Source organism: Protomyctophum bolini (assembly GCF_963924005.1).
Source record: "Protomyctophum bolini genome assembly, chromosome: 2".
NCBI classification, from domain to species: Eukaryota; Metazoa; Chordata; class Actinopteri; order Myctophiformes; family Myctophidae; genus Protomyctophum; species Protomyctophum bolini.
In genome coordinates this window covers 43,981,270-44,008,826 of record NC_137863.1, presented here as the reverse complement: position 1 = coordinate 44,008,826, position 27,557 = coordinate 43,981,270, and the positions used below count along the sequence as shown (strand labels likewise).

General features: G+C 42.6%; 1 protein-coding gene across 1 annotated transcript in view; it reads right to left on the bottom strand.

The window, feature by feature from the left end:
- slc12a5a (solute carrier family 12 member 5a) overlaps positions 1-27,557 on the bottom strand; it is a gene marked incomplete at both ends in the record, with an annotated part of 263,063 nt that overhangs the window by 121,745 nt on the left and 113,761 nt on the right. Inside the window, 3 exons of the mRNA XM_080785760.1 lie at positions 4,371-4,501; positions 6,762-6,816; positions 25,151-25,297. Coding sequence (XP_080641886.1) covers positions 4,371-4,501; positions 6,762-6,816; positions 25,151-25,297 — 333 coding nt within the window. The remainder of the gene's footprint in view (positions 1-4,370; positions 4,502-6,761; positions 6,817-25,150; positions 25,298-27,557) is intronic.

The window sequence follows — 27,557 nt, the reverse complement described above, 5'->3', positions numbered from 1 at the left end:
GAGAGAGAGAGAGAGAGAGAGAGAGAGAGAGAGAGAGAGAGGGAGGGAGGGGGGGGTGTCAGAGAGGGAGGGCGCGGGTATGGCATGATAACTTAGATAGTATTTTATGTAGATATAGTACTCTATATAGTTTATATCTAACCACCTATTCCAAAATGTTCATTTTTCAGGAAATGTTAAAACAAAGCAACTGCCTCAACACAGTCGGTTTCTTTAGCACAGTGGTTCCCAAGCTGTGGTGCGCGAGCACCTTCTAGGGGGTGCGCGACATGAAATGGCCAGTGGTGGTGCTATGGTTTTATTTTAAATATATTAACATGTTATGCCAATATTATGGCAAGTAATGCAGCATATAGCCTATGCTGCATACTATATTATGCCATATTCAGGTTCATATATGTGCATATATGTGGATAAAAAGGAAAATATATGTCTCTAGATAGTTTATGCAATTGGGGGGGGGGGGGGGGGGGTGCATCAGCTAGGTCGGGGGTAACAGGGGGTGCATGGGCAAAAAGGTTTGCGAAAACTGTCTGCTAAATTAGCAGACAGTTTGAGGGTCCAATGGAGTTAAGAGGGTTTTTTTTTATGCTTTTCATTGGTTCAATATTTTGGAAAATAACACACAGACACAGAGACCCGACAGCAACGACTGTATTCAAAGTCAAAGTCATACGATTTGTCACACACGTTATCGCAGTGAAATTTGTTCTCCGCATTTGACCCATCTCTCTTGGAGCGGTGAGCTGCAGCCGTGCGCCGCGCTCGGGAATCATTTGATTAGTAGATTTGACCCCCAATCCAACCCCATTGATGCTGAGTGCCAAGCAGGGAGGCATTGGGTCCCATTTTTACAGTCTTTGGTATATGACCCGGCCGGGGGATCGAACCACCGACCTCCCAGTCTCAGGGCGGACACTCTAACCACAAGGCCACTGAGCCGGTATTGTCTCAACATTATAGATATTCCACTGTGAGGTTCATATAGCTTATACGTATATGAGTTGACGACTATATGTTTATGTATTACCATGCAGTATTATACCATGTTTTTGTCATTGCTTATATACTGTAAATCGCTCTGGATTATGAGCGTCGTGCTAATGGAAATTGTATGATGGTATACAAAGTTATGTTTGATTCACTTTATAGGGCTGAAAGTCAGAGGCATTTAGAGGGATATAGGAAAGACAAAGAGAAGCGAGGGAGACTCGGGGAAACGAGAGGACAAGGAGTTATGCAAGTTTCACACGTAGCCTTGAAAAGATAAAGAGAGATAAGGAGAGATAGAGAGGGGGGAGGGAGAGGGGCTGAGAGACAGGAGGGTCAACTTGATCAAGTGTGGAAAAAACAGAGACTCTCGATTCTACCCATCATCAACAAGCCAATCACGGCCAGGCTCCCGGGGTGTAATTGAACCTATTAATATTCCGTCTACCGTTTTATCACGGCCGGGTGAACAAAAATAGCGCTGTCGTTTTGTGAAATCGTTAAAAAAAAAAGCCACTAATTGGTCCATCATCAGTATAATATTATCTGATGTATATCGGAGGAGTCTGGGCTGACTGCCCGGGTGTGGGGGCGGGGGGGGGGGGGGGGGTGTGCGTTGAAAGGGAAAAGCAACAGCCCCGGCCGGTGTGCGGTTTTTTTCTCCAACTTCAACCGAAAATAAAGATCTTTGAAAGGATTTCCGAGCAGAAGAACAAACATGAAGGAGAAGCTCGTCGTGACTCAGTGCTATATACGGTTTGTTGGGGCTGTCGGGACCGAGCTGAGTGACGCGAGACGAGGCTGATGGTCTATACTTGGTTGCGCCATCATGTCGTCGCACGCTGAAAATAGCTGATCTGCATGCTTTTAAAAAAAAGCGTTTTAGAGCACATTTTGAGCTTGTGGAACTGTTGTTCTCTCTCTGTGTGTGTGTGTGTGTGTGTGTGTGTGTGTGTGCGTGTGTGTGTGTGCGTGTGTGTGTGACACTGGTGTGCAACTATAAGTGTGAATCAGGGCTAAGAACATCATCACTGAGCAAGACTATAGCTCCTGCTTCATGCTCATTGCTTGTCTAAATAATTGTAAAAATAGCATCCGTTTGCGTGTGCGTGTGTGTGTGTGTGTGTGTGTGTGCGCGTGCGTGCGCGGACTGCGTGCGTGGATGAAACATATTCAAATCAGCCTTCTCCAGATCCCTTCCCCACAATTCTGTGGGGATTGTTATTTCACAATGGAAACTAAGCCAGCTTTGACCCAGAAGACAGAATGAACCTCTAAGGCATGATCAAACTCCGTGAACACCCAATGGCAGGATCCAGAAGGACAATAAGAAGAAGGCGGCGCGCGTGTGTGCGAGTGTGTGTGTGTGTGTGTGTATTCAGATAACAGCGGACCTAAATTCATGAGAGCAAAAAAAGCGAAGGTCTCGTTCCTCAGCGACTGACTGGATCTCGTCCTATAACGCGGGATTTGCATAACTGACCGGCGCTCACTGCGGCATGAGGAGGAAAAACAGAGGGAGAAAGAAGTGTGGAATGAAAGGACAGACAGACGGAGGAGGGGCTGCTATACAGACGGAGGACGAGCCAGGAAAAGAACATCTCTGGCGTTTTTTCATCGACAAAAGATTAGAAAATATCTTCAAAGGGCAGCGAGGCTGGTGAGCAACTGGCAGAGAAGAAAGAAAGAAAGAAAGAGACAGAAAGACAGACAGACAGACAGACAGACAGACAGGCAGAGACAGACAGACAGACAGACAGACAGACAGACAGACAGACAGACAGACAGACAGACAGACAGACAGACAGACAGACAGACAGACAGACAGACTATACCCATGAGGCTTTTAGCCTTCAGAGGGCAAAGGTCAAAAGGCTATACCTAGTTTTGCTTCGAGGTACGTGTGTGTGTACCTGCATAGCGTTGCATAACCACAACAACCCCATGCTTTGATTTCAGATGTCATCCCTCCCCCCTCTGTCCTCCAGTGTATAATTAAAGCGAAAACAATGCTGTGTGAGAACAGAAGGAAGTGACGGTATGTATAGCAATATAGCCTATACCAATTTATGGTTCCATTGTTCAACTATCTAGAAATAGCAGTCCACGGTACTCAATGCAGGTTGACTGACTGTGTCCTTCTAGGGGTGCATACGTTGGTTAGACAGATCATTTTACCCAATGCAGTGTTTTTTATTAAGACACAAGGGGGCCATGGTCATTTATCATATATATATATATATATATATATATATATATTTTTTTTTACATATTATGAGGGTGCAGTACTTAGTTTAGACAGTTTTTGGTTTAGACTAGTCATTGGTTAGACCAGTCATTAGTCCTATACAACTACAACCTATCTCAAACCCTCACCCTAAACCTATAACCTCCCACGGGGCAGCACACCTAAACCTAACCTTAACCCAAGTCTAACCAATGACTATAGTCTTATGAACGTACATAATGTAAGCTTTCGTATTATGTATTTTGTTCATTTAAATTGGAAAATACAACAGTCCTGCAGTCATTTATAGTCAGACAAACCCGTGCTGCGGGTTAAAAATCACCTGTGGCTATACCGACATGCGTGGCGGGTTAAAACGAATCTGTGCTGCGGGGTTAAAAATCATCCGTGGCTTCCTGTGAGGTTAGGTTCAGGGTGAGGGTGTCTGACTCATGGTGTGACTGTTGGTATGTCTATAACTTAACACATCTTTCTATGTACAATAGAAAGACCACAACGAGCGGCCTGGAAGATAGACGTTTCATAATGTATTTATCTAAAGGCCTGTAAGCCTCAGACAAAGCCAAACTCGGACGGTGACTAATCATGACAATAAACACAATTCTTTGGGCCGAACAAATAATAAGAAAGAAGCGCTGTACCCTGCCCTTTTTTTTCTTCTTTCTAATTATTTGTTCGGCCCCCCAAAAAAAATCTCTTCCGGGGCCGCTCAGCGAGAGCTCGACTGCGACCTCTATGGGCCAGTGCCAGTAGTGCCGCAGTGACACAAAACAAATTAGAAATGGGCACATATTTCCGCCAAGCTGGGTTGCCTATAGTACCCAGGGCCGTGTTAATTAAGGGTTGCAGCTGCTATAGAACCTGGGGAAGCTGCGTGGGTAAAATAACCTTGTAACGACATTATATGGTTCTATAAAATCACATTTTGTGGCAGAAAAAATGAAAGCACTTTTAGAGGTGCATTCTATGTTTGGGGTTGACTTGGATGTTATACTGTGCGGCGTGCGCAAAGAGTTTGAAGCGTGCGCATGCAGACAGACAGACAGACAGACAGACAGACAGACAGACAGACAGACAGACAGACAGACAGAAACAGACGCACACGCACGCACTACAGTAGATTATCACTCACCAGCAGGAGCTCAATTGCACCCAGGATATACATGGCTCCAGCGAAGGTGGTCCCCAGGTAGAAGCAGATGCCCACGGCACCCCCAAACTCTGGGCCCAGCGAGCGGCTGATCATGTAGTAGGATCCTCCCGCTACATAAACAAACAGCACAGACAACAAAGAACACCACCGGCAAACAGGCAGAGATGTCATTACTGTCATTGTGTATGCGCTTTCCTTTTTTAGCCTGTTACGGGTGTCACATATACACACATTTAAAAAAAAACCCAGGAAAGTGTTTCTTCCCTTTAACACAATCGGTTTCCTTCAAAATAGGAGCTCTGCTGAGGGTGCCGGAAAGACATGGCCCCGCTTTTAATCTGAAGCCACAATATACGGAAGAAAACCGGAGAAATATTGTGTTAGCTTATACCTTGGTCTCGAGTCTATATTATATCGCTATAGAAGCTCCAAAGCATTCATATTTTGAACGAGAGGCACGTTGAAGTCAGAAATTAAGCGCGTGGTACTGTATGTATATCCGTCAGATCAGAACCACGGAGAGCGCCCTGGATTAGGAGAGACGAGCTAATCGAACGGTAAGCTAATATGAAGGCAGAGCGAAGCTACGGGTCACGGGTGCCTTAGAGAGTCTCAGTCAAAAATTAAAAAAAAAAAATCTGAATATTTTTCTCTCGCCTGATATCATTGACGATGCGCTATAGGATGTGTACACTTGTGCACGCGTCGATTGGGTTCCCTAGGACGCGTGGAGGAAACGGTTAACGGGGGTGCCAACAGAACAGACCCCTGTTTACTGAACACACATAGCAACGATTAATATCGAAGAGTGTTATACCGTATAACGTCCTTTTATACATCCATAACAATCCTTCATTTTCATGCATCAGTATAAATTGAATCATTTTTACATTTCCGTGAAACAATCCGAGTTTCTATTACTAGTCTATATTATTTGCAGCTCGGCTCTATGACGCCATGAGCGCCGATTTGTCCGGAGTGTGCTTCCGATCACCGCGGGGACGTCATCATCACCAGCACTCTGAGAGCAGAACGGAGGCCATTATAGCCGTATCATGGTCTCAGTCCCACACACTTAATGTAAATACAAACCTGCAATTTCCGGTGACCCCCTGCGCTGATGGCGCTCTACTCAAATCAACTGCCGAGACATAGGCCATGATTACTATAGAGCACCGCAGTCCCTCCCCCTTTCAGAAAAACGAGTGGCCCAGGAAATGAAAACCCCATGCATTCTCCCATCGGCACTTCTACTATAATTTATTTAAAGACGGTTACGCCGCGGACAAAGCCAACTCGGATCGTGACGAATCATGACAATGAACACAATGTTTTGGTCCGATCAAATCATTAGAAAGAAGAAAAGAAAGTCAGGAGACAACACTATTTGTTTTGTTTTTCGTCTTATAAATTATTTGATCGGCCCAAAACATTGTGTTCATTGTCATGATTTGTCACGATCCGAGTTGGCTTTGTCCGCGGCGTAACCGTCTTTAAATACATTATATTAGAAGTGCCGATGGGAGAATGCATTGGGGTTTCATTTCCTGGGCCAGTCGTTTTTCTGAAAGGGGGAGGGACTGCGGCGCTCTATAACGTAGCATTATAATCATATATAAATATATAGCTGACTAGTTAATTGCATGCCTGTGTCCAACAACAGTGCATCACATATAGCTATATAAAAATACAGGTTAACACAGTTACAATATCCACTATATTTATCCTATTTTTAAATGGATCGTTCCACTGACAAATCGGCCATTCATTTTTTTCCTCCCCCATAGATATTTTACAAAATATCAATGATTAAATATTAATTTAATAATTAAAAAAAAAAATGTATTAAAAAAAAATGCAACAATTAAAAATATTATTATTAAATATCAATTAATTATTATTAATTATGCCTGGAATGCATTACATTATTTTAAGCCTAGAGGGGCATTTGGTTGCCAAAACGTTGGCCCTTGATTCTCTGCCTTCTAGATTCGATTCGATTCGGAATTGTTTGACCTTGAACTTGACGCCAACATTGGTCCACCTCCCCTTTCCCCTGTTTTTATAGTAGCGTGAAACCGTATAGGAAATACAATTAAATCTTAATTGCCAGCAAGAAGTTGTCCCGTCTGATGGCATTCGCACCGCGCTACATGTTGCTTCCAATATTTACAACATAAATGTTTCCGCACGTCAGTAGTATAGTATACACAACAGGCTTTTTGAAAAAATGACACTATTTTGGTGTCTATGGGGATATACCAGAGTGTGTCTGACAAACTCTTGCCAAAAGTCTAATCAGTGAAAAAGAGGAGTTTAGGAGACTCAAGCGGTGAAAACTGCACGGAGCCAGAGCGCCTGCTCACCCACCTGGCACTACTCCATTGGTGGCGATGGCACTCATGGAGATAGCAGTCAGCATGGTCTGGAGAGAGAGACAGAGGCAGACAGAGAGAGAGACACAGAGAGAGAGAGAGAGAGAGACAGACAGACAGACAGATAGACAGACAGACAGAGAGAGAGACACACAGAGACAGAGAGAGAGAGAGAGACACAGAGACAGAGAGAGAGAGAGAGAGAGAGAGAGAGACACAGACACAGAGACAGACAGAGAGAGACAGACAGACAGACAGACAGACAGACAGACAGACAGACAGACAGACAGACAGACAGACAGACAGACAGACAGACAGACAGACAGACAGAGAGAGACAGAGAGACAGAGACAGAGAGAGAGAGAGAGAGAGAGAGAGAGAGAGAGAGACAGACACCGAGACAGACACAGAGACAGACAGACAGAGAGACAGAGAGACAGACAGACAGACAGACAGACAGACAGACAGACAGACAGACAGACAGACAGACAGACAGACAGACAGACAGACAGACAGACAGACAGACAGACAGACAGACAGACAGAGAGAGAGACAGAGAGACAGAGAGAGAGAGAGAGAAATTGCAAAGTTAGATATTATGTCCGTTATCCGTGACAGTTATATTTGTCAGTTTCCACAAGCTCTGACAGAAGATACATTACGTAAATGAAAACATTTTGTATTATTATGGATTATTCTTTTCACAAAATCACAGAAATCTTTGTGTGTGCGTGCTTAATGTATATATCTCTCTCCTTCCAGAAGCGCCGATCTGACCAATAATAATATACAGTATCCATACATTATGCATTTTACCCGTCACTAATGTCATCAGTATACACAGTATGACGTCATCAGTGGTGTAAAAAGTAGGCTACTCACGTTTTTACTTAAGTAAAAGTATCAATGCTGCAATGTAAAAAATACTCTGTTTGGAGTACAAGTCCGGTATTCAAAATGTACTTGGGTTAAGTGCAAAAGTAGTGGCATCAAAAGTTTGGGAAAAAAAAGGCTACTCATTATATGCCGAATGTCCCATTTCAAGTTTTCAAAATGCATACAATCTTTTGAAAATAGCAGATCTACAAGCTTTTCAAATGGTCAAAAGTGCATACAGGGAGTACAAGCAAAAGTATTGGAAATTGGCAATACTCAAAGTAAAGTCCAAATATCTCAAAATTTTACTCATTGAGTACAGTACATGAGTAAAAAAACGTACTTTGCTTTCCACCAGCTGAACGTGCTAACGTGCTAACGTCCTATAGACTGGCCTCTGACAAAAGGGTGCAACGTACGGGTATACACTGACAGAGGGTCAGACAGGTCTCAACCGGTCTCAGCGGGTATTACATAACCGGCGGAGGGGCAATGCGTTCTCATTCAGCGAGCACCAGCAGCCTCGTCCTTCTATATAGAATACAAATCTCTGTGTGCGTGCGTGTGCGTGTGTGCGCATGCGTGTGTGTGTGTGTGTGTGCGCGCGTGCGTGCGCGTGAGTGTGTGTGTGTGTGTGCGTGCGTCCTTTCCTTTGTGCCTCGCTGAAGACCCGAGGCAGTGTGGCGCTGCCCGGCGCAAAGTCCGTTGGATCGGCAGAACCGGCGATCCACATATTATTACGCCCATATAATACAGTAGGCCTATATACTGTATTTATTATATAATAATAATATATGACTATTTCTGTATTATTTTTTACTTTACCTTATTTTTTTATTCAGATGGGACAATGCATATTAATGAACTAATGAATGCAACGTAACTGGATTTATAGCGAGAATGCTAATTTGCATCCGCAGTGCCTGCACAAGACAATTAAAAAAGGTGTGTAAAGTGCATCTTCTACTACGGTATGTATTTTTGGCAGTGCTTTGTTAAGGGGCACAGCATATATAGTTCATGACAATTTTGATTTACATGTTGATTAATTTATATAATGTTGCGTCTAATGTTTCCTCAAAACAACATAATCGCATCCCATGATATAAACTCTATACTATAAATTAACCCATTTTGGGACGGGAATCCCTTTTGGTGTTATAGCATCATGTTATGCTTTAGCTATTGAAAAATAGCAGACCTACAAGCTCGTAGCACGCCACTCGGTGGCGCGCTATGAGCTTGTAGGTCTGCTATTTTTGAAAAATCGAAGAACGACTGACTTACAGACACAGCTTTTTCCAGAAAACTGTCAGGATGTAGAAGACATTTTTAGAATTTGATCTCAGGTCTGATCTTAAGGCAACAAGGGAGAAAAAGTAGCCATGAATGCATTATGCCAGGGGGAGGGGGGGGGGCCGCGAGGGGGTAAGTGAGGATAACGTCAGCCATAGCGCTGTGTACGGTTCAATCACATAGCTGAGTGGCTGTGGCTGCTGAGTGGTTCACTAGATAAACAATATAAAGCCATCGGGGGCCTGTCAGCATGCTGTCAGCGAGTGTTCAAGACAGCCCAGACACAGGTCAACACAACTCCCACCGAGCATGTCAATCTCCCCCCACCCCCCCTGGGGAACTGTACACTGTAATGAGTGGCAGAGAAGGAGTAAAGGAAAAGGGGCCTGGAGGAGATAATGAGTGGGAGAGAAGGAGTAAAGGAGTAAAGGAAAAGGGGCCTGGAGGAGATAATGGCAAACGAGGTACTTGAAACTATAGTGTACTTAATCCATTTTGGGGAGTCGTGAAAATGGGGCTGCGAATCTTTGAATATTTCAGAGCGAACATTTTTAACTAAAATATTGGCTTCTAGGGGGGGGGGGGGGGTCACTGGAACTACATATTTTGAGATGGGGGTCCGTGGCCCAATAGAGATAATTCTGGGGGTCCTTGACATGAAAATATTTATTTTTTTTCAGAAAAATGTTAGGATTTAGAAGCCTTTTTTTTTGTTTTATCGACCTCAGTCCAAAATGGGTTGAGAGACCATATACTGTAAATAAGACCCTGAAGCCATAGCCTTCATTCACGACCCTGGAGAGGAAATAATTAAGGGTCACACGCCAATCACTGTTGATTTCGTCGATGCTATGACAAAAACTAAATGGAAACTAAATGAACAATTAACAATTGACAATTTCGTCAACAAATAGAATCTAGACTAAAAATGTTAGGAAGGGACTAGTAGTGGACAAGAGATCCAATATAAGTCATCTTACACTTGGTCGCATGCTGAAAATAGCCGATCTACAAGTTCACAAAGCGTGGCGGCGCAACACGTTGTAAGCTTGTAGATCGGCTATTTAAGCTTGTAGATCGGCTAAGGCTTGTAGATCGGCTACAGTTGATGCCGTCATTACGACGGCATCAACTGTAGATTTAGTCGACTAAAATCTTATGATATTTAGTCGACTAAAACCAGACTAACACTAGAACATTCCAGGTGACTTAAAATGTGACTAAAACTAAATGAAAACTATTCAAGAGACTATTATAATGACTAAAACTAAATCAAACGTTGAGGCCGTGTACCACAGTGAAGAGAAGAGAGCTTATCATTTATTCAAACGCTTTCGTTGAGTTTCTACTATTGAGTGATACAGAGTGACAGGCAACATGGAGTAACATGAAAGGGCGAGGCAGAGAGATGAGAGAGATGAGAGAGAGAGAGAGAGAGAGCGTAGGCTGCTGAAAACAATATATCTTTACTCTTCGAATCATGTTATACCGGCGGAACTAGTTTCTCCACTTTCTATCATTGTCTATTAATGTTATAATGTTACTTTCTTGAGCTTGTTTGTTGTTTGACTCTTTGCTGTATCGTCACTGTTCAGACGCTACTATGAACTTAAGAAGGTATAGTCACACTTGACCTGACCTGACCACAAGCACTGTAGTGCATTTGGAAATAAATAAAACCCAATTAGGGTTACACCGTATACTCCGTCTCCGGGGAAGGTGGATTTACTATATTTTGAGGTCAACCCATAGGACCACCACGGCTACCTGCTATTGGACCAGCTCTGGTCATAGGACCACCACGGCTACCTGCTATTGGACCAGCTCTGGTCATAGGACCACCACGGCTACCTGCTATTGGACCAGCTCTGGTCATAGGACCACCACGGCTACCTGCTATTGGACCAGCTCTGGTCATAGGACCACCACGGCTACCTGCTATTGGACCAGCTCTGGTCATAGGACCACCACGGCTACCTGCTATTGGACCAGCTCTGGTCATAGGACCACCACGGCTACCTGCTATTGGACCAGCTCTGGTCATAGGACCACCACGGCTACCTGCTATTGGACCAGCTCTGGTCATAGGACCACCACGGCTATACCTGCCATTGGACCAGCTCTGGTCATAGGACCACCACGGCTACCTGCTATTGGACCAGCTCTGGTCATAGGACCACCACGGCTACCTGCTATTGGACCAGCTCTGGTCATAGGACCACCACGGCTATACCTGCCATTGGACCAGCTCTGCCACTGCTTTTTTTTTTACCCCCCGGCAGACTTAAAACACGACGCTTCGATCAGCATGCTCAGGTTTGGTATAGCTATATAGCATTGGCCATGTTATTGTGTTGTTGAAATATAGGCTCCCACCCGCCCCCCGCCGCCCAACGATCTCTGCCTCCCTCTCCCCATCCCTCTCTCTACTATACCCTCTCAGGTCACGCAGACAGGTCACGCAGACATGGTGCACGTGGAACACGCAGACCTCCGAGGTGGACACCTGCGCAGCAGTCATTCTTTGTGTCCGTCCGTCCGTCCGTGCGCACACAGTACCAATGTCAGACATTTGGGGGTTTTTCCTCCCAAGATCACTGGCAGAAATTACGAAGTTTCAATTACTTGTCGTGACTGCTGAGTTCACTGATAATACATTACGCCTAATCCAGCCCACATGGCCTTTGCCATGGGTATACTCAAGATCATTATACCAGCCATCCGTCACAACCTACTTTGCACTTCATGCCGGTTTGCCAAAATGGCCCCACATCTGAAAAGCACAACCCTATATAAGTTGTGTAATTCTTTGTATATATAGCCTGCATGCCTATAACTGACGAGAAGATCCATGTGTGACACTTTGGCCTGAGGGTGGCGCTATAGAGGGAAGGTCATAGGGGTCACTCAAATCATTAGGGTTCATTCTTATGTGGGGAGCATGAATGGGACGTGCTCAGCAAGATGCAATCTACACTCACCAGCGTTGTTTTCGTCAACTAAAACGAAAAATGTCCGTCGACTGTACCTTTTTTCGCTGACGAAAACTAAATGGAAAACTAAATGAAAACTCTAGCTATGACGACTAAAACTAAGACTAAATAACAATCAATACGACGGCATCAAGGCCCGCCAAAATGCATTTTAGTCGACTAAATCACCTGTAGATTTAGTCGACTGAAGTCTTATGACATTCAGTCGACTAAAACTAGACTATAACACTAAAACATTCCAGGTGACTAAAATGTGACTAAAACTAAAATGAAAACGATTCAAGCGACTATACGACTAAAACTAAAATCTGCTGCCAAAAACAACACTGCTACTCGCTAAATGTTTTTTATATCTCGGGTGCAATGCCAGTGGACATCTTTGCATGTAGGTCCGACCGTAATTGGTACGGACCTGTATAACCACTGCACAATAGGGTAATGTGTTTGTTTATACAGTAGAATGTGTTTAATGGGCTTATATACGACACTCTGGCTATACGAGAGTGAGGGCTGAGTGGGCCGGAACCTCTAATGTGGTCGTTAAAAAGGCCACGGGCCTCTACGACAGCTGCTGCAGATAAGGCAGTAATTGTTTAAGCGTTTTATCTGATGTGGGGCAGCAGCCACACAGAGGGGAGTTTAAGCCATTCTGACCTGAGATCAGATTCTAAGATTTTTCTTTTTCCGATTTTTCTTTTCAAAAATAGCAGACCTACAAGCTCGTAGCGCGCCACTCGGTGGCGCGCTACGAGCTTGTAGATCTGCTTACTATAAGGTATATCAAGGACAGTAAAATGTTGAAAATGAGTGGAATCCCGTAGTCACTATATTCACTGGGATACAAAAAAAACTTTGAAAAAAAAGGTTTCTCACTGCTCTCGGGTTGAACATTGATATGCGATAAAAATGTGATTAATCGAGATTAATTAATTACAAAGATAAAAAATAAATAAAATCGAGTCCCAGTTCTATAGTTTGTGGATATGCATGTTGGTCTTCCATTATCCCTCTGGACGTCACTGTACTGGCCTGTGTAGGACCTACTGTGGTTTTGTTTTTGTTTTGACTGGCTGCCTGTACGGTACAGTGGGCGTACTGTACAGCTGGTGGGGGGATGAGATCCTCCGTGTCAGCCGATTTCTTTGGTCCCTTTAACCGAACCGCGTCCCATAATATTTACATCACGTGATTATAGCGTGGGCTGCAGCCAGTTGGAGCTGACGACTTTAGCAAAAAAAAAATGTCATGACTCAGCTGCTGTCAGCGGAACACGTACAGTACAGTACAGTACAGTACAGTACAGTACAGTTGGTATCCCTTCTGTAAACTTTGCAGGTCATGATATATATTACGGGAGAAAACTGGTTGTTTAATAACCCATTTTGTACGGGAACCCCTTTTGGTGTCGACATTATACTTTATGCTTTAGCTATATGAAAAATAGCAGATCTACAAGCTCATATACACAGAGTGGCGTGCTATACGAGCTTGTATAGGTCTGCTATTAAAAAAAACGACTGACACATAGAAACATGTCTTTTTCAGAAAACTGTCATTTTCAAACAGACATTTTTTTTTTTTTAGAATCTGATCTCAGGTCAGAATGGGTTAAATGTATACTGTAATAGAATGTTACATCACAGCTCCTGGATCAGCCTAAATCCCAGAGTCAGTCAGCTCATGGGCCCAGAGAGCCCATTGACCTCATGTCTGAATCATGTCCCCCGTTGGAGAGGAGGACTATAGTGTGAAAGCATGAAGTGTCCTAGCTTTTTTTTCTCCCCTCCGTTTTTATGTGTGCTGCGCCTTATTTCCCACTATAACCTCACGCAGGCCCCCCTTATGGCCTGCTTCATTGTCCCACTTCCAGGGATAGTGCAGCTATATAAGCTCATATACCTGGACTGATTGGAGAGTGTGTGTGTTTATAATTGTGCATTATATTAATATGGACCCAGAGTTAAGGCACATTAACTTGCATTCATTTTCATTGTTCTGCATCGGTTTTCATTTCCAGCAAATGTTATGATGTTGAACGCGTTCAAGAGAGCAGAGCAGTAATAATCGCCTCGCTGTCTGTCAGAATAAATCCACTCACTGCAGATATCCTGGTCTGTGGTATAGTTCACAAGACAACGCAAAGATCATGTCTGTTACACACACACACACACACACACACACACACACACACACACACAGTGGAAAATGGATACAGCATCTTAACCCATTCTGAACGGGAACCCATGTTGGTGTTAGCATCATGTTATCTATTGAAAAATAGCAGACCTACAAGCTCATAGCGCGCCACCGAGTGGCGCGCTACGAGCTTGTAGGTCTGCTATTTTTGAAAAATCGAAGAACGACTGACATTTTCAGAATCTGATCTCAGGTCAGAATGGGTTCATCAGACCAGTGTATGTGTCCAGTGGAAACCTCGTATGAATCTGATCTCAGGTCAGAATGGGTTAATATTATGTTGATAGTGCCTCTCCCCCCCTTTGAAGATGGCATTCCGTGCTAGCCTACATAGGCCTTCAAGCCCACATGTACCCACATGGCCTCAGGCCGCCCCCAAGTGGGCCAAAAGATTACGTCACCTCGCCATCTGTCTATAGCCCATATGAGGCAAAACAGCAGACAGTTCACAGACTCTAACCCATTCTGACCTGAGATCAGATTCATACGAGGTTTCCACTGGACACACACTGGTCTGATGAACCCATTCTGACCTGAGATCAGATTCTATAAATGTCAGTCGTTCTTCGAATTTTTCTAAAATAGCAGACCTACAAGCTCGTATCGCGCCACTCGGTGGCGCGCTATGAGCTTGTAGATCTGCTGTTTTTCAATAGGTAAAGCATAACATGATGCTAACACCAAAATGGGTGCCCGGTCAGAATGGGTTAATAGAGCTCATGCTTATATATATTATGCTTATTCCCATTTCGCACTTGATCCTTGCTCTGGTGTCTGCTAAACGTGCCTATACATTTTAAATTGGAAATGCTCATGTTAACAGTTCATTGAGTTAATATCAATCCAAGGATTCCCAAGCCAAATCAAGGTAGTTAATAAATATAAAACGCTATGAGATCAATGTAATTCCTATTATAATACCACAGACGAAAAACAGTCTAAGTCCAAATTTCAGACTGACCCCTCCACGAAAAGGCCTCGTTGTCCTGACCCCTTATCTATCATTTACAATTTTACAGTATACATTATGGATCAATAGTGTGGACTTGAACTGTTTTTGCCGTTTTTCCTTTCTTTTTCTTTTTCTGTTTTTGGTTTTCTCGCTTTTGTTTTCTTACTTTGTTTTTGTTTTGTCAGTAACTATAATGTTACTTTTAAAAAGGGTATAGGCAAAATAAGCTGCAGTCTGTCTTTAAAAATGTAAAAAAAAAATGTAAGTACCGAAATAAACAATTCATCATCATCTCATAAAGAGACATTAATGCAATTCATTCATTTCAGCAATCAGCACATATAGGGAAATGTGTGAGATGAACTCTAACGTTCACTTATACAGCAAGTCAGTGGACCTTGAATTGATTGAGGATGAAGGGTTTTCGACATGGGATTTCAGAATTCAAAGCTGCTCTCAACTCAATAACTGGCCTCTCAAAAAATTAAACCCCCGCGTCCAAGTCGAGAGACGGTATAAACTGCTACAAAGTACGGTATTGCCAGGTATATAGGATGAAGTATGTACGGTATAGCCATGATGAAGACCTGACAGGATCCACCCCGGAAACATGCTGACCAATCATTTGCTTATAGTCGATAAATATGATTACAGAAACATTCATGAAAAAAAACATTCAGCAGGGGTTTTGGAAGTGGAAGGTGTCTTCTTCCCCCCCCAGACAAGAATGACGCGGGGCAACAAAAGCCGAAAGGAGATTGCCACCCCTTCGCATAACCCCATTCCGACCTGAGATCAGATTCTAAAAAATGTCTTCTGAATCAGATTTTCTGAAAAAGCCATGTTTCTATGTCAGTCGTTCTTCGTTTTTTTAAACGAAGAACGAATAATGCTAACACCAAAAAGGGGTTCGCGCCCCAAAATGGGATAATCATAGAGCAGACCCTGAAACTCTCAACCTGCAGGAGATGGAGGTGGCCCACCTTTTTGATTGCACGCCATCAATGGCTTCAGAGGACAAAGTATCTGTTTCTCTGGTGACTTTTGCCATTCTTTGTTTCTGGGCTATTTTTTGGCTTCTCGTCGAAAAGGGTATATCTGTACTATATCTATATCTGTAGTATGTTGTACTATAGATCTGAGGAACCCTGCAAATTGTCCATGTCAGTGTGTGCTCTATAAATATAAGTATGGTGGTATATGTGGACGTGTCTGTGCCGGTGTCAGCACAGATCTGCGTTGTTATAGGCAACGATTGACGATCAGCAGCACACATTGCACATTGTTATCCCATTCTGACCTGAGATCAGATTCATACGAGGTTTCCACTGGACACACACACTGGTCTGATTAACCCATTCTGACCTGAGATCAGATTCTAAAAAATGTCAGTCGTTCTTCGATTTAAAAAAAATAGCAGACCTACAAGCTCGTAGCGCGCCACTCGGTGGCGCGCTACGAGCTTGTAGATCTGCTATTTTTCAATAGCTAAAGCACAACATGATGCTATAACACCAAAATGGGTTCCCGTTCAGAATGGGTTATATAGGCAGCTGTTTCTGTTGCGTGACTTCAGAAAATCTGGATAACTGAACTGTATACCAGCACCTCCCTATAACTTGAGAACCGTTTGGCTTAAGGTAGATCCATCTCGTGGTGGTGTTGCGTGACATGGATTTTGTTCACAGAAGTCACATCCAAAACTTTAACCATGGCCTTGGGGCAGACTGACCTCAGAGTGTATAGAGCATATAAATCGGTCCTGACAGGATCGGGAGCTTTTTTCACCCTGCTCGGGAAGCACATACTTCATTTAGTTCATTAAGCTATGCTTCATTACATACATGCTGACAAGGTTCTGTCAAGCACACAAACGTCTCGAATCCACCACACATAAATCTATTTCGAGTCGTGTCGTTTATCACGTCGAATCCCCTAGCGGGAGAAACGGCAAACTGTTTGGTAGGCAGCGGTGTCGGATTATTATAGGAAGGAGAACAGAGGTGATCTTTCCTTTCAGACTCCTAAATAAACACCTTGGGATGATGGAGATTTCCTCATGCCAAATAGTGCGAGAGAGGGAGATACAGTTACTCCGGGGAGAGAGAGAGAGAGGTGGAGGACATCTAAAGAAATGTGATGGATTAATGACAGAGGAAGAGAGAGAGAGAGAGAGAGAGAGAGAGCGAGAGAGAGAGAGTACAATAATGAGACAGATGGCGACAGAGGAATCAGACCGAGGAATTGAGGAAGTGACAGCGGCGAGGAACCAAACGAAACAGATCAATTGGGAGAAAAACATCCTTAGCATTTAACCCATTTTGGGCGAGAACCCCTTTTGGAGTGACTGACGTATAGAAGACATTTTTAGAATCTGATCTCGGGTCAGAATGGAAAACTGTCGGGATGTATAGAAGACATTTTTTTAAATCTGATCTCAGGTCAGAATGGGTTAAATGAGACACGACAGAGAATGCAGCTCTCTGCGCCACCCGCCATCCACTTCATGGGCGTGTGGGGGATTTGGAAGTAATGAGAGAGAGGGCGAATAACACGATGCGCATTTCCATCTGGAATATTAAACCCCCATTTTAGCTCAGTGACACAAGCCCCGCGTTCATTATACATTATGCATGCTAAAAATACACGTTTTGCACAATCTCCAGCGGCGCTCCCAGCGTAAGTATATACATTTACTACAAGTACTGTTCTCGAGTACAACTTTAAAGGTACTTTACTGGAGTATTTTCTATTTTCAATACTTTTTCCCCAATAATATTTTTATTGGCTTTTTTTATAACATACATTACATACAGTAAATGCACTCACTCACACACTTGCACTTGCACTAAAACAAAAAATAAGTATCTAAATAAGAAAAAATAAAATAAAACATTTTGTGTAGTTCTTTAGATACTTTTACTTTTACTCCACTATACATCTCAGAGGAATGTATTGTATACTTTTCCCCCACTATACAATTGTATGAAAACATTAGTTACTATATTAGTTTCTTTGGAGATTCTGATTATTATTGTTAGAAAACACATATATAAAAATAGCAGATCTATACAAGATGACAATGTGTCGCGTTAACGTTGCCGCATTGTGAGCTTGCATAGATCAGCTATTCTCAAAAAGATATATTATTTTATACATTTTGAACTTTGCTGAAATGAGACATTCTGCACGAGTACTTTTACTTTTGGTACTTTTTAAGTACATTTTGATGCCAATATACTTTTGTACTTTTTTTTTTTAATTCCAGACTTTTACTTGTAACAGAGAGTACTTCTACATTGCAATATTGATACTTTTACTTATACTCAAGTACAAAGTGTGAGCCATCCAATCTCTATATATACTCCCAAAGCGAGAGTTGTGTCCGTGTTTAGTTTAGTTTATTTGGGATATTTAGGGTTAGCTGTTACACCTGGCAACGTACAGCTCTTCTTCCTGGGGTCCTCGCAGAATAATATACTATACAAAAATTGAAATAAAAACAACATTACAAGATATCACAAAAGAAATACATTAAAGCATATAACAACCACGGTTAGTGCATTCACTCTAGATTACATTAACTGGTATATTGACACAAACAGAATTACCATATATAAAAAGTCCTTTTCTTAAAATAAGAAAAGACTCCCGTGTACTCGGGACTCGGGAGTAAGTCGGATTTCGTTTCCGGTGGGGGGTTGTGGCCTCCACCAGGGCTGCACATATTGTCAACTATACCCTGTTTTCATGGACAGGATCTCGAGGCTACAAGCTCTTTATTTCAGAAAACTGGAGGATTTAGAATATCTTTGAGTGGTGCAACCACTCCAAGGAACAGCAATGTCATGTGTTCACCTGTACAGTATGTGACGTTAATGAGCACCAGTATGACTATGAGTATTGCTCGCCAGCGGAACGGCTCGTCGTTGACCTGTGCTTTTTAAGCCGTCTCTCTACCTACAGAGGCTGCCTGTCTTTATAGGTGTATAACGGGAATTTATTCCAAGCCATAGGGCCGTAGAAGCAGACTATATTCTGCTTCAACCGTGTTCTTTTTATATGCCATTTTTACAGGCACTTTGAGCAGGTCATGAAGACCCCCCGAGGGCTCGGGGTTTGAGACATGTCTAGGCAGGCTAGGCAGTCATAATACATAATGACTGCCTAGTACAAGGCAAAACATAATATATAAGGATTTAAAAAAAAAATCAATCCTAAAAAAAAAACAACCCCGGGAGTTCAATGTATAGTGAAGCTGAAAACTGGAGTTGCTTAGGTTTGTGTCACTTCTTTGTCACACAAAAATCCCCAGGAACACTTGGACCTTGTCTCACTCAACGGCACACCGTTTGAGAGAGAGAGAGCCACTGATCTGCAGCGCACGGAGGAGGTGGCCTCATGCATATTGTGTGAATAAAACATGCTTAAATAAAACCGTACAATGTCTGATTCCTTTTACTCTCATCACGGTCCTGTGGATTCCACTCAGGTGGGGGGAATCACTCCCTTCTCAAGTCTTCGCACGCACGCACACGCACGCACAGATGCGTGCTGCGTGGAAATGGCAGAGCGTATACTGGCTGGTTATGAGTTATGTAAGAAACTCAGAAGGAAAGGGGGGGGGGGGGGGGAGGCAGGCTTTTCTCATGCAGTGATCACAGTGGAGTCCATTGCCTCAGGGGCTCCACTGCACTGAGCTGCGCGGGGATGATAGGACATGTTTGTGTGTGTGTGCGCACTGTGTGCACGCGTGTGTGTGTGTGTGTGTGCGCGATCTTGTGTGTGTGCTCGTGCATGCGTGCAATCCTGGCATGCACGCAATCGTGTCACTCGTGTCGTAGTGTGAGAAGCCAAGAAGCTTAATATGGCTATAATCCGGAACTTATTTTAATGAGTAAAACGCCATTTTTAACCAATTTTGTATGGTATAGTGGTGCAGTGGTTTTGCACGGCGTTATATCCTTTCTGCTGATTCCGAACCGGCTTTGATCTCATGTTTTTTTTTCTTCCGGTCCTTGGTGCAGTTCCACGATCACACCATTGATGACGTTTATACTTGTCGGCTATAAAAAACCTTTTTATTTTGCGAGGGCACTTTATGGACTTTGCACACAATCATTTATCCCCCCCCCCCAAAACTAACTGCTATAACATGCATTATAATTAGGGCTCTAATCTAATTCACGGAGGTATTTACAGTATTAAAAAAACACGACAGTGTTTTGCGTTTGACTGATGCTTTATATATTTTGTCAGAGGGTATACTATAGCACATCATTTGCGAGGCATTCCGCCCTGTGTGTGTTTGTGCAGGCCCAGTTAGCCCATTCTGAGCTGAGATCAGATTCTAAAAATGTCTTCTACTGTATACATCCTGACAAGTTTTCTGAAAAAGTCAATGTTTCTATGTCCCGTCGTTTCTTCGACTTTTCAAAAATAGCAGACCTATACGAGCTCGTAGCGCGCCACTCGGTGGCGCGCTACGAGCTTGTAGATCTGCTGTTTTTCAATAGCTAAAGCATAGCATAATAATGCTAACACCAAAAGGTGGTTCCCGACAAAAATGGGTTAGATACGGTGAGGATTTGAGGGGGCTATGTGTCTATAAATACACTGCTCTGCTACAGGAAAATCTAGGCTGCCACAAACACAGTACACTGACGTGAAAAAAAACATACATCTCTCTGTATCCCTATGCGTAATACAAACCGCGGAGGAGGAGGAGGAGGAGGAGGAGGAGGAGGAGGAGGAGGGGGAGGAGGAGGAGGAGGGGTGGGCAAAAAGGCGAATGGAGCACAGTAGGAACTTGAAAGATATATACCGTTGTTCTCCCACGCAGACAAGAGAGAGAGGCCAATGTTCGTGTAAACACGGCAGGATTATAAACCCGCGTGCGACGATGACTGACAGATGATGAGGAAACTCCAGAAGGATTCAATGCGTTCGAGTGACAATTATTAAAGTCCTACGTTATACTAGCTTGGATTTAAATGGTATATAAGTCATGGTATTTCTCCCTCTCTCTCTCTCTCTCTCTCTCTCTCATGTGTGTGCTCGTGCACACAGAGCGTGCACGCCCGCACGCACGCGGTAACATAATCATATGATATTTGTAGTATAGTTAGAGGCATATATAGCGATCATTACGTGGCCTTTTTACCCACGTCCAGGGCATCGTTCCATCCGTCGCTAATTGAAATCCAAAAGGGAATTCACTAGCATCACATATAGTGCCTAGGGAGGAGGGAAGCCTTGCTGTTGATGTAACAGCGCGTTGACATGTTTTCAATAGAACAGGCGTCTATAGGGAAAACATAAGTGCATTCCCTCGTCTTTCTCATATAGTACAGAAACGCTATCATGTTTAAGCCTTTCTGAACGGGAACCCGTTTTGCTGTTATAGCATCATGTCATGCTTTTAGCTATTGAAAAAAAGCAGATCTACAAGCTCGTAGCGCGCCACCGAGTGGCGCGCTACGAGCTTGTATAGGTCTGCTATTTTTGAAAAATCGAAGAACGACTGACATTTTTTTTTAGAATCTGATCTCAGGTCAGAATGGGTTATAATCAGACCAGTGTGTGTCCAGTGCAGGGAAACCTCGTATGAATCTGATCTCAGGTCAGAATGGGTTAACGGCTCGGCGGAGGGTGCACTGCAGTTGTATTGTATATATATACACCGTCTGGCAGTCACATATATACCAGTCAAACACAATCGCACTGAAACAGCCGCTCATCACAGCCATCCTTTTGGCAGTTGTGTCAAAGCGAATAGGCTGGGGTGGAGGGTGTGTGTGTGTGTGTGTGTGTGTTGGGGGGGGAGGGGGCACAATACCAATATTGGCACAATATTGGTTGTGATGACAAGTGGTGACAGCTTGTCAGTCCCAAGATAATTATGAGTCACCGTGCTAAGGGGGATACACACACTTTGGCGTATAGCTGCTATAATGTTGCAGGTTGGCATTGTTGCGGTGTTGTTTTCATTTTATGGACAGAGAGTATATTACATACAGGGCTGCAGGGATTTAATATCTATATATATATAGGTATATATATATATTTTCTATCTATAGGTGCTGCTTCTGGTGGAGTTTAATCACTTCAGACTCCATTTTATTCTTGTGTGTTTAAACTGAAATAGCCTCAGGTCACAATACAATTATTATTGTCACGGTATCTTTATTGTATTATTTGGTTAAATTATAATATCGTGGTATTAGATTTTGTCCATATATACGGCCCAGCTGAAATCCCCCTATATGCTTTGTAAGGGGATGGATATATCATTATAACTGTTGCAATACAAAGTGTGGAAAAACGGAACAGGGGGCACCTGTTTTTTCGGGTGCAGTACTTAGTTTAGACAGTTTTTTGGTTTGGACTATAGTCCTTGGTTAGACCAGTCATTAGTCCTATACAACTACAACCTATCTCAAACCCTCACCCTAAACCTAACCTCCCACGGGGCAGCACACCTAAACCTAACCTTAACCCATGTCTAAACCAATGACTAGTCTAAACTAAGTATGCACCCCCACCCCTAAACCTATAACCTCCCACGGGGGCAGCACACCTAAACCTATAACCTTAACCCATGTCTAACCAATGACTAGTCTAAACTAAGTATGCTCCCCCACCCCTAAACCTATAACCTCCCACGGGGGCAGCACACCTAAACCTATAACCTTAACCCATGTCTAACCAATGACTAGTCTAAACTAAGTATATGCACCCAGTTTTCCCGGGGTGAGAGGCCGTGGCCGAGTCCCTTTGAGGACTCGGCCTCAAAAGGACCCAAGGGTCCGTGTTTGTCATTGTTTTTAACCGGGTGCCGCCCGCGCACTTGCTCAGGCCTCGTCTCCTCTCGTTCGGCATGCACGCCGCCGAACAGAATGGGTTAACATAATGAGAGGTATAAGAAGTGGTGTGATATTTGCATAGTTCCTTTTCATGCTCATCTCTGATCTTCAAGTAAACGCCTACGCACTTGTAAAAATTACCATACCTGATGAAGTATATAGAGTGAATAAAGGAGTTTGCTGTTGATTCAAAGGCCTCTGATGGAAAAACAAATTAGGTGTTTTAGCTCGCTTGCTTGCAATATTATTGTGCCCTTGACAGGAGCCACTGGGCAATATATTGCCGGTATTTTCAAAGAAATTATTTTTTACTGTATTAAGTTGAGGTTAATGTTTGTGTTGCGTGCTATACAGTCCCCAAGTGCAGCACCCGTTGACTTGGTATACAATTAACGTTATTAACATTAAAGGTATATTCAGTGATTTCACTTAATTCAAATATCACCTTTTTTTTTTTTTTTTTTTTGATAATCCTCTCTACTATAGATTGTGCTGACCATATAAGGAGTTCCTCCCTGTCCCCAGTTAACCCCTGGGGGTAAAAAAATAAATAAACGTAGGTTTTGTTTTTGGCTATAGGTTGGCCCAGCCTTCATCCAATCAGGATAAGAGAGGGGGCCTTCCGCCAATCATGATCGAGCGGGGGCGGGCCTTGGTGTGTGTGCTGTTGACCTTTTGCGTTTCCCCCCCCCCCCCCCCACTGTAGTGTGTGCATGTGCACATCATGTCACCGGGGAATCACCCAAATCACTGAATGCTCCTTTAATCAATTAGTTATTTAGGACAACAATACTGACTATGTTGTCAGATGTGCATGCCACCACTTTATATTGTTGTGTCATAACCTTATAAGGTCATAACGTGACACAAAGCTTGGCCAACCCGTGAAGCCGTTGGGGCCTTTTTTTTTTTAAGAAGCTACACACTAAATAATAAGAGTTATAAATGAACACATTAGACCAGTGGTTTTTCAACCAGTTGATTGGGTTCCATGCAGCCAGGTGCACGGTCCCCAGCTAAATGATGGGAGAGTTGGTAACCAAATGGACCCTTGTATTATATCTTAAACTCTTGAGAGTTTAAAATGTTTTTACGCTCTTAAGAGTTGAATTATTGTTAAACATTAATTTATAAGAAGTCTACACAATTACAGAATGTAGAATAATTGTTATTTACTATAGTTTGCCCTGTTATCTCTCCTATGCGGTACCAGCATCAATAGAGGGTATATGTGTGTGACATCATCATCAAACCAGGAAGTTATGCAGGAAGGCCTACTGAGTGGCAAGAAACTACTTTCTGGCCTCGACAGCCCATTCATCCAAACATAAAAGTCCTGTCTGATTGCATTAAACAACGTTAAACAATGTTAAACTCACTTTGTATGTTACTTTGCCACTCGATGTGCCGTTCACTTTAAGCACGCACATACCCTATATCCATACAGCATGGAATTGCGGACAAAATCGTATCCGACAACATCAAATGCGGGTCCGTATACGTGGCTCAAATCCCCGAATAAATAATAGCCCCTTTGATTATATGAAGAGGGTTGAAAACCACTGCGTTAGACATGTATAGCAGTGTTGTTTTCGTCGACTAAAACTAAGACGAAAAATGTTCGTCGACTACCTTTTTTCACTGACGAAAACTAAATAAAAACGAATCTATGATGACTAAAACTATAAGACTAAATATACTGACAATTTCGTCAACAAATAAAAACTAGACTAAAATGTTAGGAAGGGACTATAGTGGACAAGAGATCCAGTTTTATGCTGGGTTGCATGCTGAAAATAGCAGATCTATACAATCTCAGATTGTAGATCTGCTATTTTCAGCATGCAACCAAAGTGTAAAACATGTCATTACAATGACATCAAGGCCTGTCGAAACACATTTTAGTCGACAAAATCAACTGTAAGATTTAGTCGACTAAAATCGTATGACATTTTAGTCGACTAAAACTAGACTAAACACTATATAACATTCCAGGTGACTAAAATATGTGACTAAAACTAAATGAAAACTATTCAAAAGACTATATGACTAAAACTAAAATCTCAAAATGTGCTGCCCAAAACAACACTGCTGTGTATGTAGGATAGGATTGGCGTTTGGGGGCGGGGCATGCATGCACAGTCTACGAACATTTTTCGTCTTATAGTTTTAGTCGACGAAAACAACACTGACGCTCGTCACTCACCGTGCTGCAGCACACGAAGACGATGAAGAAGGTGCCCACCACGCCGCCGATGCCCACCAGCCAGGTCATCCTGAGGAACAGGATGACGCCAAAGATGTTCTGGATGCAGGGCAGGTAGACGCCCATCAGGGTGCCCAACGACGGGGCCTGGTGCAAAAGGAAGGAGAAGACAAGAGAGGAAAGAGAGAGAGCAGAGACGCATATAAGCGTTTGTGTCAGTCAGCCATTATTACACATTTATAACCCATTCTGACCTGAGATCAGATTCTACAAAAAAAAAAGTCTTATATACAGTAGATCCCGACAGTTTTCTGAAAAAAAGCTATGTCGTTCTTCGATTTTTTCCAAAAATAGCAGACCTATGCAAGCTCGTAGCGCGCCACTCGGTGGCGCGCTATGAGCTTGTATAGCTCTGCTATTTTTCAATAGCTAAAGCATAGCATATTGCTAACACCAAAAGGGGTCCCCGCCCAAAATGGGTTAAGTTGATCACACACAAATAATTGGGATTAACGATGTAATTGTGTGTGTGTTATTTTTTTTTCTCTTCGTTTTAACGTTACAATGTGCATTTGCCTTCCTTTTATGGTTTCATAATCACACATTGCAGCAACTGGAGTATAGCCTGGTGAAACCACTCCCCCTGCTGGACAACATTTTGCATTCTGCCAGAAGGGAGAGTCTGGTGTCTCTCTCTCGGGTTCAGAGATACGATGTCCTCCGGACCAAATCAGACCGGAGCGATATGCGGCTGTACGGGGCCGCTAGATCAATAACGCGAGACTGATGACATATCGAAGCTGTTGCCACAGCGCAAATGTAAACTCAACCTATAACAAGACTGCAACTACAACTCTGAATTATTATGGAGATATCGGATTTTTGTTCATCGTTTCTGCTTGAGAGAGCCCAGGAGGGAACTTGTGAACTCGATACTGCCGCAATCTGGCAGAGTCAGGTTATATAGGCTGAAAATAATGATCTTTATGTTATATTATTATATATAATCTCGTTCAAACGAGGTATTATCTTCGTTCAAACGAGATCTTTATCTCGTTCAATCAACTTAATATCTCGTTTGATTTGAACGAGATGACAATCTCATTCCAACCAGATCATTATACTCCAGGTCTCTGTATACAGATCATATATGACAATATTGACAAAGTAATTTAATTAAGTAACAAAATAAAATAATGTACAATATTATAGCGAAAATAGTTAATTTCTGCGAGACAAAAAAATAAGTTTGAAAATGTATGGACATTTTTCAACATGGAAACGACTGACGATAATGCAAAAGAATTGTTATAATTGTGATCATCATCATCATCATCATCATCAATCAGTCAATTTGAATGAACTCATGTATGCGTGGAGGGCACTCACTTTGTAAGGAAGGAATGAAGGAATAGTGCATTAAATAATCTACAGCTAGACTGTAAATAAAGGTTCCATTAAAAAATAAACACAAAAACAGAGGTGAGGTTCTGTCGTTTTTCATCAAAGGTCTCTTCGGCGCAGTTACAGCTGAAAGAATAAATATAGCCACCTGATCAGTTCTATTCCATTCCAAGCCTTTTTTTCCCTTTTTTGTCAGATCAATGACTCAAATAGATACAATCGTGAGTTCTGTCAAGGGGACAAAACTATCGGGTAGTTCGTTTCTGTGATTGGTTTTTTTCTGGTGGTGGATTTGTTCTTTGCCTATATATAGCTGGTTTCCCATTGAATCGGGGCGTTGGGGTATGTGTCCTGCATGGACAGTTATTACTAGGCATGTAACGATTCACTCAACTCACGATATGATTCGTATCACGATATGAGGTTCACGATACGATTTTTCACGATAAAAAAATAAAAAAAATAAAGGAAAATTGCCGTTTTTTTAATTGTATATAATTTTAAAAAGTTTTTTTTTTTTATCGATTTTTTTATTTCAACGAATCGATTCGAATCGATTCATATCGTCGGGATTAATATCAATATATATCGATATACGATATATCGTTACATGCCAATTTATTACTGATGCTGGGAGAGCGAGGCTGTGTTTTGGTGCACATGAAGGTTTTTGGGGATGTTCTTTTGCATGTGCGTGTCTGTGTTGTTTTTGCCGGCACATTTAATATTTTAGTTTTAGTCCTAGTCTCTTCAATAGTTTTCATTTAGTTTATAGTCACCTGGAATGTTTTAGTGTTATATAGTCTAGTTTTAGTCGACTAAATGTCATAAGATTTTAGTCGACTAAATCTACAGTTGATTTAGTTGACTAAATTGTGTTGTGTTGGCGGGCCTTGATGCTGTCGTAATGACCGTTTTTACACTCGCTGAAAATAGCCGATCTACAAGCTCACAACTTGTGAGCTTGTGAGCTTGTAGATCGGCTATTTTCAGCATGCAACTA